The 17,587-nt window shown below is 45.2% G+C and overlaps 1 protein-coding gene across 1 annotated transcript in view; it reads left to right on the forward strand.

Annotated features, from left to right (window-relative positions):
• The first annotated feature begins 328 nt into the window (after window positions 1-328).
• The window catches only part of LOC106563041 (AP-3 complex subunit beta-1), a 57,695-nt gene continuing 40,436 nt past the window's right edge, over window positions 329-17,587 (forward strand). Inside the window, exons 1-8 of the mRNA XM_014128254.3 lie at window positions 329-641; window positions 7,803-7,878; window positions 8,111-8,185; window positions 9,992-10,087; window positions 10,648-10,808; window positions 10,892-10,958; window positions 15,290-15,472; window positions 16,351-16,506. Of these exons, the coding sequence (XP_013983729.2) occupies window positions 502-641; window positions 7,803-7,878; window positions 8,111-8,185; window positions 9,992-10,087; window positions 10,648-10,808; window positions 10,892-10,958; window positions 15,290-15,472; window positions 16,351-16,506 (954 nt within the window). The 5' untranslated portion in view covers window positions 329-501. The remainder of the gene's footprint in view (window positions 642-7,802; window positions 7,879-8,110; window positions 8,186-9,991; window positions 10,088-10,647; window positions 10,809-10,891; window positions 10,959-15,289; window positions 15,473-16,350; window positions 16,507-17,587) is intronic.

Raw genomic sequence — 17,587 nt, forward strand, 5'->3', positions numbered from 1 at the left:
CGCGCACGCGCGTCACTGAGTATACCCCCATAACTCATTTGATTGGCTTGCGGCCAAAGTTGCCATGGCAACGGGGCTACCACAGCTGCAAAGTCAACATCGGCTATCGTAAATATGTATGAAAACTAAAATTAGCCTTTTGGTCTTCATTTTAGGGTTAGGCATACGGATAGCAGTGGGGTTAAGTTAAGCTTAGGGTTAAGTTTAAAATACAATTTTAAGTAGAGAATTGAAGAAATAGGCGGGGTTTATGACTTTGTGACTGTAGCAACTAGGGACGACAGATTTCTCTTCCCCCTGTCATGTGACTCTGACACAACGTATCCAACTCATACTTCCGGTACTGCGTGGATAAGCGGAAAAAAGTTGCACGTTCAGGACAAAGTTTTGTTTTGCGTTTCTCTTTGTAATTGGCATCAACAAACTGTTAACGACTGGGATTTTGGTTCCGATAGTTTTACTTTATACAATAAAACATTCTGTACATTTGTGAAACGTCAAATGTTGAGCATGTCGACGAACAACTTGTCGTATAACGACCAAGGAGGATCGGATTCAGCGGTGGAGGTTGGTCAGGAGACTACCCCGACCTCCTCCAATGCTGGAGCTGGATTTGGCCTGTTCAGCACCAACTTTAAAAAGTAGGTAAATTAGCTAGCAAGGAAACATTTTATTAACCTACTTGTGTGTAAACTGTGTTTGCAACTTAATTTTCTATCTAAGATGGATGCTAGTGGTAACTAGTTGGCTAGATATGGAGCTGGTAGCTTCACGGTTTAAAACGCTTTTGTTGACAGCAAGCAATGTTTCATTTATCGAAGATGCCGTGTGTAAGGAATACATGTTTACATGAACAAAAAAGCAACACGTTGACAGAGACACCACCAGACATTTTCTCTAACATACATATATTTTACATTCAATGTTTTTCCACCACGTCGTTTTGTGTTTGTGCGAGAGTTGTGCGAGGTCAATGTATTCTAAATGAACATCTACACGGACATAATGCTAGCTGTGCTATGCACATAGGCTAAGCTCTGTTGTAGTTGGTCTGGCTACCCAAGTCAATTGACGTGGTCCTCCAAGGTCCTCGGTACAACGCAGGTAAAAAAAATACCCCATCTTTTCCCCCTCACTGTCATAAACTCAAGTGATTAGGATAAGTGCCAAACAGTAGCATATCATTGAAATATTGTTTAAAATCCTTGTAAACAACCCATTTTAAATAAATGGTAAAAAGTGAGATGACAAGGAACTGATTACGTGTGAAATGTGCTCTATGTCATCAATCAACATCACGTTATGATACCACTAGAGGGCAGTTCCATCACTAGGTCGGCCATCCTCATCCTGTAGTCATGATGTGTCTCTTACTGTAAATCAGGGCCTGTATTCATGTTGGATCTCAGAGAAAGTGTGCTGACCTAGGATCAGGTACATATAGCCTAATCTTCTTCATTATGATTTTGAATACATGCCCAGTAGTTGACTTACTCAGCTGTAGGATTGGGTTTACTGTGAATCAGTGTTTCCCAAACTGGAGTTGGGATCAGTTCTAATTTCACTATCAGTAGGTTAGTTTTTCCCCAGCTGGCTCCAGACAAGGCCTCAAGGCACTGTCTTCTCTGAAGGCCATTTTCTCCCGCAAAGTCTCCCCAACAGTCAGCCATTATCATATGAAAGTTTATTTAACCTGATTTATCATGGAAGCTTTGACTTATCCACTTACTGTTAGTTTGTCTCTTTCTCTACACTTGGGTCTGTTTCCCTTATCTATCAGTTCTATCAGTTTTAAGAGGTAGCCCACCCGTAGAAAGGTTTCATTGAAAATGTTTGCATTGTGCTCGTGTCATCATTATACAATGGAATGTTTACTGGTATGTCTGTTCCATGTAGTCTAGTGCTGCTCTTCATAGCAGCGGGCAGTAGAACACTTTCAACCATCTGTCTCCGTCGAGCAGTGACTTGCGTCAGCCTAATATTTAACGTGGTTTGGCCCTAAGGCAGTCTCTTAAGGCCTCTCACATGATCAGATGGTTGGTCTGTTGAGCAGCGAGGCAGGGCCAGTAGGCCAGGTCTGGTAATGGAGACTAGATGACTCTTGGTTGGGCTGCTGGAGCCTGCCGGGGGGGTGTGTGTGTGAATGATTCCACTGTCCACACACAAACTATGACATACAATAACCTCGGCAGTACTATGAGATATAGTAGGGAGTCTGTCCTATCAGTATCACATCTTAACATAATCTAGGTGTTTGTCAGGCATTCATAAGTTCACTCGCTCTATATTCACCATGAGCCTAATTCCCTTTCCATTATAGTTTTCAAACGAAGAGTGTTTTTTTCTTCTTCTTCTGTACTCCCCAAGCTCAAGTCAGTGACTGATAGTGTTGTTCTATGAAATCAACCCAGTAGTCCCACATCGCTCGTAGATCTGAATTAAATGGCTGGATGTAAGCCTAAGGTATGGTGGAGGTTTTTATCATATTGGGTACACCCATTCAATCCTATTATTTCTTCAGGAATAGCTTCAGAGGAGGGTCATGGGGTTGATTTCTGAGAATATGTTGCTCTGTGTAGTTCTCTATCTTGCTGTGATTGCACCATAGCACTAGATGGCAGCCTTGAATGGTAAGTCAGAAAGCAGCGAAGAGCTGATGGAGCTTTCATTTTTTCTTTTAAATGAAGCTATCGTCAATGTTACTTTACTTGCCTTTGACGTATATGCATGTAACACCCGTAAGCTTAATCCTCTCTTGCACTTTATTGCTCATAAAGATATCGATAGGTGGCCTTTTTTGTTAGTCCGCTTTCTCCAATGAAATGAAACCACAGTCAGTTTGCTGTTTGAATAATGTCATGTGACACAGTCAGTCAAAGTCACGTTCCTGTAGATTATCCTGTATTGGCTGGGCTCTTGTTACCTCACGGTCCACTTTACTGCTCTGGCCTTGACAGAAGCACAGCAACATGTCACTGGCTGGTTGTCCCCAAGTGATCACCTGCTTCCTAAAACGCCATATTATTTCACTGCGGTTCAGTTTGCCATGTTTTTATAGGGCCTCCACGTGAAGTCAGATTATTTATTAGGCTATATCACCTGAGACATGTCCGACAACATTATCATCCTGGTTATAAACACTAGAGGACATGGCACACAGTAGTAGGCTAAATAGTGTAAGCTGATTGGAGCTGTTTACAGTGCTTTACCATACTGGTCATTATGTGAATGAATGACCAGAGAATCTTCCCGGGCTGGTTGGTAGTAGACTTGCTTGCCAGTCTTGAAAACCTGGAAAAAGAGACTAGGCTGGTTTTAAACATGAAGAGAGACATGTAGAGTTGTTGGGTGTCGTTCTAACTCTGTGTGGTTCTTCTGGTGGTGTGTGAGGCTGGCAGGGCCTTTTTTATCTAGACCTGGCAGCAGTTCCCTTGAAGGGCCCTGGGCAGGTGTGAAGCGTTGTGCTGTGGACTGGACAGAGGTGGTGAAAGCTGCTCACTGTTTCCCCCGAGGCTGATAAGGCCTTCCTGTTTCCCCTGGAGGAAGTGGCCACAGGCAGAGAGAACCAAACTACCACCCAGCTACACACAGACGCAGAGAACTACAGTACGGTCAGAGAAGAGAAGGAGAAAGTAGCTCCTGTCCGAGAGCTACAGATCCATCAGGCAGGCAACTTCAACCCGTCTCTGGATTGCATTTACAAGCAACGAAGACTCAAAGCCTACTAGTAGCCATTTCAAAAGAGGGCCACTTCATCTTGCCACTCCCGTTATCATCTTAGAGCTAAGGATGTGGTGGTCCCTTAATTGCTTAGTAGCCTGATACGTTAGATTAAGGAGAAGGTGCTGTCAGTCACAGCTTCAGTTTACAGAGAGGGAGAGAGCATACCAGAGAGAGCATGACTAGTGTCTGTCTGTGTGTGTAGCAGAACCACTAATGCTAGATCATTAGCCGGCAGAATGGGTATCCTGTGACCACTACAGTTGGTCTCTGCCTGTGAAGTTGGAGGGAAGTAGCCACAGCGAACATTACAGCCAGCTGACAGTCAGGAAACGTGCGTGTGTGTGTGTGTGTGTGTGTGTGTGTGTGTGTGTGTGTGTGTGTGTGTGTGTGCGTGTGTGTGCGTGCGTGTGTGTGTGTGTGTGTGTGTGTGTGTGTGTGTGTGGACTCGCGGGTACAACCGGCTGGCCAGGGGGAGCTCTGTCTGTGCCAGGGTGAGGGCCGGAGCTTTAGCCAGCAGAGAGGGCATCCTGTGACTTCTCTTATCAGCTGAGAAAGGAGGAGGGGGAGCGAGGAAGATGGACAGAGAGAGGAGAGCAACAGACGGGCCTGTAGATGCTGTAGCAGAACGGTCACCGTGATTTTTCTCGGTGCTGAGGCTGCCTGTGAAGTGCAAAAGCGGTTGGAGGGAAGTAGCCACAGCGATCGTTACTGCCAGCTGACAGTCAGGAAACGTGTGTGTGGACTCGCGGGGACTGTGAGGACAGCTCTGGTGTCTGCTGAGAACGTCCAGCTCACCTTAAAGACCGAACTTCGCCAGGAGGAGCAGCGCACGCCAACGGAGGCCCCGACGAGGCACTCGCCAAAGGGTTCTCTACAGTAGTATCACATGCTTGTGTGTGTCTTTTCAAGTATACCAACTCGCCTAGTTTCCTCATCTCTCTAAGCTGATTATTGATTGTGACATTATCTTGAGTCATAATGTGACTTTCTTTCCTCTGTGCCTGGCAACAACTCCCAATATGGTTAATTTGTGTTGTTTTTCCATTCGCTCTCTACCCATGCGTCCTCGTGTTGTTGTTCAATGTGAAACATCTGCCTGGTGTGTTGTTGAACCCAATAGTCCATTCTGATGCAGAAACATTTTGTCTCTGTCTCTCTGACCATACCTCTCTCATTGAGTGGCCTTAACCCTCTCTCTCACTCTCTCTCTCTCACTCACGTGTGTGTGTGTATGTATGTATGTATGTATATATGTGTGTGTGTGTGTGTGTATCTATGTATGTATATATATATATATATATATATATAATATATATATATATATATATATATATATATATGTGTGTGTGTATGTCTATATATATGTGTGTGTGTGTGTATGTCTATATATGTGTGTGTGTGTGTATGTCTATATATATGTGTGTGTATGTATGTCTATATATATATGTGTGTATGTATGTCTATATATATATATGTGTGTGTGTGTGTGTGTGTGTGTGTATATATATATATGTATGTATGTCTATGTGTATGTGTGTGTGTATATATATATATACATACATACATACATACATACATACATACATACATACATATACTGCTCAAAAAAATAAAGGGAACACTTAAACAACACAATGTAACTCCAAGTCAATCACACTTCTGTGAAATCAAACTGTCCACTTAGGAAGCAACACTGATTGACAATCAATTTCACATGCTGTTGTGCAAATGGAATAGACAACAGGTGGAAATGATAGGCAATAAGCAAGACACCCCCAATAAAGGAGTGGTTCTGCAGGTGGAGACCACAGACCACTTCTCAGTTCCTATGCTTCCTGGCTGATGTTTTGGTCACTTTTGAATGCTGGCGGTGCTTTCACTCTAGTGGTAGCATGAGACGGAGTCTACAACCCACACAAGTGGCTCAGGTAGTGCAGCTCATCCAGGATGGCAAATCAATGCGAGCTGTGGCAAGAAGGTTTGCTGTGTCTGTCAGCGTAGTGTCCAGAGCATGGAGGCGCTACCAGGAGACAGGCCAGTACATCAGGAGACGTGGAGGAGGCCGTAGGAGGGCAACAACCCAGCAGCAGGACCGCTACCTCCGCCTTTGTGCAAGGAGGAGCAGGAAGAGCACTGCCAGAGCCCTGCAAAATGACCTCCAGCAGGCGCAAATGTGCATGTGTCTGCTCAAACGGTCAGAAACAGAATCCATGAGGGTGGTATGAGGGCCCGACGTCCACAGGTGGGGGTTGTGCTTACAGCCCAACACCGTGCAGACGTTTGGCATTTGCCAGAGAACACCAAGATTGGCAAATTCGCCACTGGCGCCCTGTGCTCTTCACAGATGAAAGCAGGTTCACACTGAGCACGTGACAGACGTGACAGTCTGGAGAAGCCATGGAGAACGTTCTGCTGCCTGCAACATCCTCCAGCAGGACCGGTTTGGCGGTGGGTCAGTCATGGTGTGGGGTGGCATTTCTTTGGGGGGACGCACAGCCCTCCATGTGCTCGCCAGAGGTTGCCTGACTGCCATTAGGTACCGAGATGAGATCCTCAGACCCCTTGTGAGACCATATGCTGGTGCGGTTGGCCCTGGGTTCCTCCTAATGCAAGACAATGCTAGACCTCATGTGGCTGGAGTGTGTCAGCAGTTCCTGCAAGAGGAAGGCATTGATGCTATGGACTGGCCCGCCCGTTCCCCAGACCTGAATCCAATTGAGCACATCTGGGACATCATGTCTCGCTCCATCCACCAACGCCACGTTGCACCACAGACTGTCCAGGAGTTGGTGGATGCTTTAGTCCCGGTCTGGGAGGAGATCCCTCAGGAGACCATCCGCCACCTCATCAGGAGCATGCCCAGGCGTTGTAGGGAGGTCATACAGGCACGTAGAGGCCACACACACTACTGAGCCTCATTATGACTTGTTTTAAGGACATTACATTAAAAGTTGGATCAGCCTGTAGTGTGGTTTTCCACTTTAATTTTGAGTGTGACTCCAAATCCAGACCTCCATGGGTTGATAAATTGGATTTCCATTGATTATTTTTGCGTGATTTTTGTTGTCAGCACATTCAACTATGTGAAGAAAAAAGTATTTAATAAGATTATTTATTTCATTCAGATCAAGGATGTGTTGTTTAAGTGTTCCCTTTATTTTTTTGAGCAATATATATATATATAGGGTCATTGATTGTTTGTGTGTGTGTGTATTTATGTATATATATATATATATATATATATATATATATATACATATATATACATACATACATATACATACATACATACATACATACATACATACATACATACATACATACATACATACAAACAATGACCTGCCGTGTGGCTTCACGTTCTTCTGTGTAAGGGTTGTGTAGGCCTGGCTGGGTGAACATCACGTGAGATTCTGCTCTTTCTCCTGGTTGACGGCGTTTCCATAGCGACGCTGTGCTATTTTCAATGCGTCCACTTGAGATGTGGCGGTACGGTAAAGGGATGAACCGTTGAAGCGGTTGTTGATAGTTTGAGCTTCGTAGACCGCGTGGAAGAGTATCCTCAGAGAATAGGTCATCTGAGACCCTATGTTGACGTTGATGGAACTAGAATCGTTCTCCTACCGGTATGTGTTAGCTACACTCTCTTGAAAATGGCTGTTTATTGCGGAGAGGTTCTCCACATGACTACCAATTTCTAGCAGGAGCCAAGTTAATGCAGGACATAATGCTCTCCATAGATCAGTATTAGTCTGGGTCTTGGCAGACCTTTGGCCTGTCTCCCACCAAGGACACGGCTAGAGATCGATCAAGTCAGGCTGCATCTCTTCTTTTCTTTTCTTTTTTTTGTGCGATAGGATTGTAATTTGATCAAATAACTCAAATCTCTGTTATAAGTGTACCGCAGTTTTCCAGTCCCAATTCAATGACGTTCTTCAACTCCATTAGCCTAATGGATTTTACACCGGTGGAAGTTTGTCAGGCGTAAAGAAGGCAGTCCGCTATGCAACAAAAAAAGCAGTGTGTTGATATTAAACAGCCTACAGCACATGTTCTGATCTCTTTCTCTTCTCCACCAGGAATGATGACCTTAAAGAGATGCTGGAGAGCAATAAGGACTCCCTCAAACTGGACGCCATGAAGAGGATCATTGCGGTGAGCACCACCTGCACACACATTCCAGGCCTGATGAGTGCACTTCCGCTCAGTGCCGTGCATTCTCAGTTCAAGTGTACTTCGGTGTTCCCGTCTCAATTAAATTAGGCCAATTGTAAATTCCTCCTTTTGAAGAATTGATGGACAATTTCCAAAATGCAATTTACAGTGCGGTACATTGTTAATAACACATTGAATACTGTGAAACATGCAAGTGATGTTGTGTCAACAGCTGATCGCCAAGGGGAAGAATGCCTCCGAGCTGTTCCCAGCTGTGGTGAAGAACGTGGCCAGTAAGAATATAGAGGTATGAGTTCCATTCTGTTTGCATAACGTTTAGTAGATTCTATCTAAGACAAGATGGATGAGTTCCCTCCCACTGCCAGGAGGAGACCACCGAACCACTGCCTGGTAATATTGATCAGCAGAATAAACAGGCTGTACGAGGGGCGTGTGTGTGTGTGTGTGTGTGTGTGTGTGTGTGGGGCAGGGCAGCCCATGGTAGGGAACTGGAGCATGTGGGTGGGGGTAATTGGCAGAGGAGAGCCCGTGGCCACGTCTCCTCTCTCTCTCTCCCCTCACACATACCAGCTGCTAGGGTAGTGCTAGGTCCTTCTCTGTGTGTGTGTCTCTCTCTCTCCACCTCTCTCTCTCTCCACCTCTCTCTCTCTCTCTCTCTCCACCTCTCTCTCTCTCCACCTCTCTCTCTCTCTCTCTCTCTCTCTCCACCTCTCTCTCTCTCTCTTTACCTCTCTCTCTCTTTACCTCTCTCTCTCTTTACCTCTCTCTACCTCTCTGTCTCTCTTCACCTCTCTGCGGGCAGCTCAGTCAATCTGTCTCTCTTGCCCCCCCCTCTGCTGCTGTGCTGTGTGTTATTGATTGTCTCTAATCAGAAAGCAGCACTGGAGGACACAGAGTATTGACGGACTAGTGTGATTTAATATCAGGATGCTTTGTTTACTTCAACCAGCGCTAGCAACAACAACCCGAGACTTGAAAGCCTTGAGGTGTGTGGGCGAGAGGGATGGAGGGCTATACGGAGTACGGTTATTGGCATTTGATAACTGATCAAATAATAGAAATGAGATCACTAGCATATTTGATTACTATTCCTAATTTTGAGCATCTATTTTCTGCGACGTTTTCGATAAGACGTGATTCCCCTCAGACGAGGCCAGATGGGTTATGTCCCCTCTTAGACTCGGTAATGATGTTAATTCACCCACTAATTACAGCAATGATGATTGAAAACCACAGCTGTACACCGAATAACACTGAAGTGAATCAGGGCCAACCTTTAAAGGGATACTTAGAGATTTTGCCAGTGCGGCCCTTTATCTACATCCACCAGATTCCGATGAACTTATGGATGCCATTTGTCTGTGTCTGTCCGGTATGAAGGAAGTAAGAGGTCATTTCGTGAGCCGGTATCTGGCAAGATACCCATAGACTTCCAGTCATTGCGCTAACGCTAGTTAGCAGTTGCGCTAGTTAGCACCTTCCTTCATACTAGAGTCTAGACTTGGAGACATTAAAAATGGTATCCACAAGTTCATCTGACTCTGGAAGTAGATAAAGGGCATGGGTGTTTTGAAGGAGCTGGCAGGAGGAGAGCGGGGGCTGCACTCAGGCTCATTGCCAAAATCCAGAAGTATCCTTTTTAACTCAGTCGGACACTGGACTAATATTAGCTCAGTCTCCGCTACGTGTGAGGAGCGAAGAGGGGGAGGAAGTCAAACAAAAACTTTCAGAAACTTTCTGAAGTCAAATAACTTATTTTTTTTTTAAATTTTTTTTATTTTTTAGCTTATTCTCTGCTCTCCCCGAAACAACATGCCATCTAGACTGTAATAATATCCAACAGGAACACTTTCAACCTCCGCTTTCCCCCCTCTAAAACAACCAGCCAAAGAAATACATCCGTGGTCTAGCCAAAGCCCCATTCTCTCCACTGTGTGAAAGAATAGTGTTACCGAAACATTTTGGAATGTGTACTGAGCTCAACCCAGAAGTGAATCAATAGACTTGGGATTTCTTCATTGACTAAATTCAACGTGTGTGTGTGTGTGTGTGTGTGTGTGTGTGTGTGTGTGTGTGTGTGTGTGTGTTCCAGCTGAAGAAGTTGGTGTATGTGTACCTGGTGAGGTATGCAGAGGAGCAGCAGGACCTGGCTCTACTGTCCATCAGCACCTTTCAGAGGGCGCTCAAGGTAACACGTGGTGTGTGTGTGTGTGCACAGCAGGCTTTGATGCAGAGCGTTTTTTTTCTTTACCATTTTGAATCCCCACACACTCATACAGGTGTTGGAGGAAAGTGTCATGTTTGGTATGTACATGTATAAAGGTGTGAGAGTGTGTGTGTGTGTGTGTGTGTGTCTGTAGGACTATTGAGCCATTTATAGAGAGGCTGTCTGTCTCTGTGTAAGTTCTATGGACAACAGAGTTGTTTTTTAGACAGCCCACCCCGTCACCCTGATGTGTCTCAGGACCCAGAGCTGGAAAACCCATTTCAGCCCCTGCTAGCTCTACACCATGCTTCACTTCCTCCCTGTGTGTGTGTGTGTGTGTGTGTGTGGTACTGTATCATATCTTCAGTATCTCTTAACCCAAACCACATGAGATTTATGTCCCCAGTCCTTTTATTTTTTTCTCTTTTACTTTCCTCACTCTGTCTCAATGTGTACATCTTTGTGGAAGTGTGTGTGTGTGTGTGTGCGCTCGTGAATGTGTGTTAATATTATCCTTATATCCCCTATCTGTCCTCTACCAGGACCCTAACCAGCTGATCAGAGCCAGTGCTCTGAGGGTTCTGTCCAGTATCAGAGTCCCCATCATCGTTCCCATCATGATGCTGGCCATCAAGGAGGCTGCCTCTGACATGTCCCCTTACGTCAGGAAAACATCCGCCCACGCCATCCAGAAACTCTACAGGTTGTGTGTGTGTGTGTGTGTGTGTGTGTGTGTGTGTAAAGCACTGGAACTGGGCGTTGACTCAAAGCTTTCCTTCTCCTCAGCCTGGATCCGGATCAGAAGGAGCACCTGATAGAAGTCATTGATAAATTGCTGAAGGACAAAAGCACTGTGAGTAAAACCAGCTCCCATTACCAGCTAATCCAAATAAGTTTTGGGATGGTCAAATGTTTTCATTGTAAACATAAACGACTACAACCAGATATAAAGTATGTAGAAAGATAATGGAGCTATATATCTTTTTATAAGATTATCTTTGAGACTAACGATCACCGAAATAAAAACTTGACAGTCGGGGAGAATCTAAAATTCCCCAAATGTCATTACGTGGGGGCCCTCATTGTTTGAGTCACTCAGATGGTGAAAGAACATGACAAAAAATTTAGGAGCCTAGGAAACCAATTTTAAAACTGTTAAATGTTCTCTCCGCCCCATGGCAAAATATGTAGAATTGCAGGAAATTAGGTTTAAAACAGCAACATTTTGTCTCTGCTACCAAGAGGAACCCCCCCCCCCCCCACGCTAACTTTGCCACCGCTGCTGGAAAAAAATCTTTGTGGGAAACACTGGAGACCGCATAATCTGAACAAAGCAGTAATAAGTATGGATTCAACTGTAATCACTCTGAATCAGATAGGTAGGTTTACGTCCATTTCATTCATTTGATATCAGCCGGGTTCAGCAGTCAGTACTCAATGCATTCAGTCAAACCAAATCCATGATGTCACTGGTCTACTAGGTGCAGTAATCCCATCCAGCCACCAGAGGGTAGTCCAGTCCAACAGAACAGTCCCCTCCTCATCATTATCCCTCTCTCTCCTCTCTCTCTCAGCTCATTCACCAATGCCATGCTTTGTTAGCGCCCACTTAAATCCACACATCTTCAGATGCTCCTAGTTAACTGTCGATTTAGAAAGGCATTCTCTCACTGATGCTGGTGTCACCTTAATTTGCTTTCTAAGGCAAGTTATTTTTTTTTCTTCCTAGATTAGCCTGATGGCATTCTCCAAGTCCAGTGTTTTGAAGCACAAATACAGTGTCTCCTTCCACTATTAGGCTAATAGATGGCGCATATTCTCCAGAAGGTCACTATAAATGCATATGCTCCTATAAAGGCTAGTTAAAATAATGAAAATTGTGCACGTGCTGAAGTTAGCATATAGAATGCCCTGTGCATGTTAGTAAATACAAGCCATACACGGTCTTTCTCTCTCTCTCTTGCAATTAGGTATTCATTGCATGCATCTCTCATTATATAAAATAACCCGTAGCACTAAAAGGGGGGGGACCCAGGACCAGATGCATAGCATATTTAGCTTCAGTCACTAACGAAGATGGATGATTTCTCCCCATTGAAACACTCTCTCAATGAGGCTGGCTGGCTGGGGGGGACACTGAGAAAGGGCACAGTCACACAATCCGTGCGCTGTGTTTTGGACTGGAAGAAAAAGATTAATAAGACCGGAATGCTAATGTCTTTTCTGGAATAGTTGTTGTTGTGTTATGATTTGTTATTAGAATTTCAGAGAGCTTCTATACCAATTTATTTACTGCCAGTTTTAGCTCTTTGCTTTCTGTCGGTGATCCATCGTGTTGTGTCTGTCCTGTTATTCAAAGGACATCTGCATTTATATGGATAAAATTCCCTTGATCTTGACCAGAGCATCATAAGAACCATCTTTGAATGTGTTTTACAAATGCCTTGTATTACCTGTTTTATCACCGTTCATCCCACAGTAGTATTTCAAATCAAACTTTTTTTTAAGTGCATTTACACAAGATGTCATACAATATACACTTGGCAGACTAGGCTTTTTTTTTTTTGCCTGGAGGAAAAATAAAGCTTTAAGCTTATATTCCCCTTCACTTTGAGATGGCAACTTCCTATCATTCTGGAGAGTGAGAATCACAGGCTGACCATGTAGATATGGACTGTGTCACATGAGTGTCTAGGGCAGTATATAAAGCTGAGGTGTCCCAAACATGCGGCCCAGGAGCCAAGTGTGGCCCACCACCATCAGATCTTATGTGTCCCCTACCTGTGCCCCAAAACTAGCCTCCACGATTATTAGAAATGATTGTGCGTTGTAAAAATAAGAATTATCACCAAGGTGGGGAAATCACAGTTATGTTGGGTATGTTACAATGTAAGTATATTTGGAGAGATATAAAAAATATATATATATTTAGCTGTCTCTGTTGTAGCCTTCGTGACATTGGTCTGAACGGTGATGGCCCCTTTACGCTAAATTAGTATGACACCCCTGGTTAAAGACAGGATGAAGAGAAGGGCTATAGAGGGGGGGGGGGGGGGAGAGAAACACAACACAGGAGGTTGTGCAGCTGTTTTACTGTGATGGATCTATTATCCAGCCATTACAAGATAAATGATCGATCCCTCCCATCCCGCCGCCCTGCCTCTCCCTGCACCTCCTGCAAAATTGAAATGAGAACAGGGAGGAGTGTGTGTGGTAGTGTGTGGTATGATTAGGGGCTAGGTGGGATGCCCATTCATTTAAGAGAAAGAGGAGGGAGGAGATGGAAAAGGCAGGGAGGGTAGGCCGACCGACCCTGCGCCGTGCCATCAATCAAGGCGGCGCGCCGTCTCTGGCGTGATGACCCAGCACTCGCCGCCTCCCTGGCGCCCTAATTAGAATTCATGACAAAATAGATGCAAGGAAATGGTTTGGGCCCTTCATAATTTTATACGAAATTTATTGTTATTAGAGGAACCATTTGCTTAGTGTGATTTTTCCATTACTGGCTTGTCACGTAGTGTAGATAATACGGTGGAAGTGGATGGGGGAGGGAGGTGAGGGAGGGAGGGATGGTTGTGGACTCCATAGATTGGGGTGTCAGTTTTGTTGATGGCGCATGTAGTTTACCTGCGTCTAATGGGGGAAGTTGAGAGGGAGGTGGGGGATGGAGGGATAATGCACAAAGAGAGGCGGAGGCAGGCCCAGAGACACTGTAATAGGCTAAGAGGGAGAGAGAGAGAGAGAGAGACACGTCGAAGGGAACATAAAACAGGGCTGAGATACTAGGAACCTCAGTGTATCCGTTGACTCACACAGGCACAATTTTCGCAAAATTCCTGTTCATTCCTGTCAGTACTTTACTCCAATATAAAGGGCTATGCACTAGATGAGGTTTGCGGAGTTGGAACTTTACATCAAGCATCTGTTAGTTCTGAGACCATCCACGCTGTGCATAACAATTAAAATCCACACATACATTTCCCAACTAGGCCCCTTTCCAATTATAAACCACAAGCACGTCCGTTAAACTCTGCTTATATGAGGTTTCTTATTGCCTGTGGGTTTCTTAATTGCTTGCTAAACCAAGTGTTTAAACAATGTGTTCCTTGCCTCTGTTTTGATTTGTTTTCGCCCATTTAAAAAAAAAATAATAATTTTAACGAACAGCTTGTTTTTAATTTAAAAAAAATGTAATTTTGGTTGCCAAGTTAGGCCAATTCCAAACACGTATTTTACCTCGCACACCTTTTCTATGGTTTTACCAGTCATTTAGAAGCCTACCCCCTAAAGCTGTCCAGATTGTTGAATGATTAGCGCTTCGGTTCCCAGCTCCCCAGTTGTCAGAGGGCCTCAAACGCATACGCACACACACCTACATAATCAATGCAGCTGCACGGCAGGGATGATGGGTAAATGTACAGGGTTTCCACAGGGGCCACCAGGGGCCAGTCTTTTCTGATGGGAGAGACCGGATTCCGCTACCCCTCTCCTCGCCTACTCCTTCCTAGTCCCCCCCTCCCCCCCTTGCCTCTCTGCGTTAATGCTGTTTGCATATTAATACACAGCCATGTCAATCAGTCAGTCTGCCAGCCAGCAGCGCTATAGGAATAGAACACGGACCAGACAAATGGATTTTTCTCCCAATAAAATGTACTTGATTGCCTCCCTTTCCTCCCTCTCTCCCTCCATCCTCCCGTTTCCCCCTTTCTCTTGTCACACGAATAGAACATTCAATTAGTTATGAGCTGAAGGAAAAATTAAAAGTCTGTGGTGAAATATGAGAAATGTTTTGGATGTGTATGAGCGATTTTAGAACGCTGCCTTTTACCATGGTGATGCCAAATTAGATTTGTTCAGTAAAGACTTTAAATGTGGTCATTTTCCACCCAGTTACTCCTGTCCTGTTTGGTGCCTGGCTCTTAGATTATAGCTAACTGTTCATAAACAAAATTCTTGCTCTTAGATCATGAAGTACACTGTCTTTCTAACCAAGACGTAACCAGGCATTTCCATAGGCCGTCATTGTGAAATAAGAATTTGTTCTTAACTGACTTGCCTAGTTAAATAAATACACATACAATGGGACTCTGGCTAAAGCAGGGCTGCTCAAGACGGATCCTGAGAGTTACTGGGTGTGCAGGCTTTTACTCTAGCTCAGCAGTAACCCAACGTCTCCTCCTATAGCTGGTAGCGGGCAGCGTGGTGATGGCCTTTGAGGAGGTGTGTCCGGACCGTATTGACCTGATCCATAAGAACTACCGTAAACTCTGCAATCTGCTGGTGGACGTGGAGGAGTGGGGTCAGGTGGTCATCATCTCCATGTTGACCCGCTACGCCAGGACGCAGTTCACCAGCCCCTGGAAAGAGGTGAGAGATGGGAGGAAGAAAGATGGGGGGGTGGTCATCGGCTCCATGTTGACACAGCGCCCCAGCCTGTGGTGCGAGATGGAGGGATGGCGAACGAGCGCGAGGCAGGCGAATGTGTGGTTTGTGTCAGAGCGGCGTCGTGTGGCGTGAGCTCTAATGAACGTTTTTTTTTTCATTTAGTTTTGAGATGATTGAGATGTAGTGGCTTCTCTTGAACGTCTCATCAGCGAACAAGGAAAGGGCTCAGTTAGGGACTAAACACCAGATATCTATCAAACATCAACACTGAAGTAATAATGTCATTATTGCTTCAGTGTGACGAGTCAAATATAGCCTACAGTAAATGAATCAAAAAAGACTAAGTAGACATGTCAGTCAGTGTGTTTTTTTTATTTTTTATTTACTATTAACTTATTTCAATAATAAACAAAAACTCTACTCAAGATGTGCTTTCAGTATCCATCTGTTTGTCGTTACTTGACGAAGGTCGGAAAAGCAAAACGTTAGCGCAGTAAAAAAGTGATAGTTAGCAAACGCACTTCTGGAAGCAACTTCTAGATGCGAGTATGCATCTGGCTTGGGTTGGCTAGCAGGCGTTGGCTAGCAGGCGTTGGCTAGCAGGCGTTGGCTAGCAGGCGTTGGCTAGCAGGCGTTGGCTAGCAGGCGTTGGCTAGCAGGCGTTGGCTAGCAGGCGTTGGCTAGCAGGCGTTGGCTAGCAGGCGTTGGCTAGCAGGCGTTGGCTAGCAGGCGTTGGCTAGCAGGCGTTGGCTAGCAGGCGTTGGTAAATAGCACCTGAAGGTAAATATGCGGGTGATGTGCTATCAGATTGGCATGTCTGCGGTGAATAACAGAATGAAAGACACCTGTGTGTGTTTCAGGACGGCCTGTTTGATGAGAACAGTGAGACGGCGTTCTATGAGTCTGATGAGAAGAAGACGAAAAATGGGGACGAAAAGAAGTCCTACGTGATGGACCCCGACCACAGACTGCTTCTCAGGAACACCAAGCCTCTACTACAGAGTAGAAACACTGCTGTGAGTCTCACCACACACACACACACACACACACACTGCTTTGAAGCACACTGGTCCGAGTCTCTCTCTCTCTCACACACACACAAACAGATGCATAAACACACACGCATGCAGCAGTAAAGTGTGTGTGTGAAAGTGTTGACTACTGTTCAACCTGCTGGCTGTGAGGGATACAGGCAGCCTTGATGAAGGCGTCTGAGCATGTGGTTCTGTTGTCACTCCTTCCGCACAGCTGTCTCCGGAACCGAGGCTACACCACGACTGATGCTGCGCGCACACACACACACACACACACACTGAGCAGGTCTCCATCACCCAGGAGACTCAAGGTCTGTGCGGCTGTGTAGCAGCGGGAGGAAAAATGGTCCCAAATGAGCTTGTTGATTGAAAATGTGACGTGTTGTGTCTTTTAACAGAGAGAACGCGATGCGGCTCTCCATCTTACCAACACTTACCGTCACGTCTTCCAAATGTGACTCCTCAGTCCTTACTCTGGCTGTCTGTTACCTTCTTACTCTGGCTGTCTGTTACCTTCTTACTCTGGCTGTCTGTTACCTTCTTACTCTGGCTGTCTGTTACCTTCTTACTCTGGCTGTCTGTTACCTTCTTACTCTGGCTGTCTGTTACCTTCTTACTCTGGCTGTCTGTTACCTTCTTACTCTGGCTGTCTGTTACCTTCTTACTCTGGCTGTCTGTTACCTTCTTACTCTGGCTGTCTGTTACCTTCTTACTCTGGCTGTCTGTTACCTTCTAAATGACATTCCTCACGTAAAAAAAATAAAAAACCGCATGACTTCGGTGTTGCTATTTGATATATGGAGCTTTCTAAAGAGCTTTGTGTCCTGAGGGAGGATGAAAGACCCGTCCTACACGAGGAGTAGATACAGCACTGCCTGATCCCAGGTCTGTTTGTATCGTCTTGCCGAATCCTAGGGTCTATGACGCCAAACAATGGCATGACAATAACCGCAGGACTCGGCAAGACCGCACCAATTCAACGTGGGACCAGGCTAGAAGGGCGTGACTGGAGTTGAGAAACAACCGCCTGTATTTGAGGCGTGGCTGGGCGGCCATGTTGGAG

This window comes from Salmo salar, chromosome 11 (genome assembly GCF_965601325.2).
Source record: "Salmo salar chromosome 11, fSalSal1, whole genome shotgun sequence".
NCBI classification, from domain to species: domain Eukaryota; kingdom Metazoa; phylum Chordata; class Actinopteri; order Salmoniformes; family Salmonidae; genus Salmo; species Salmo salar.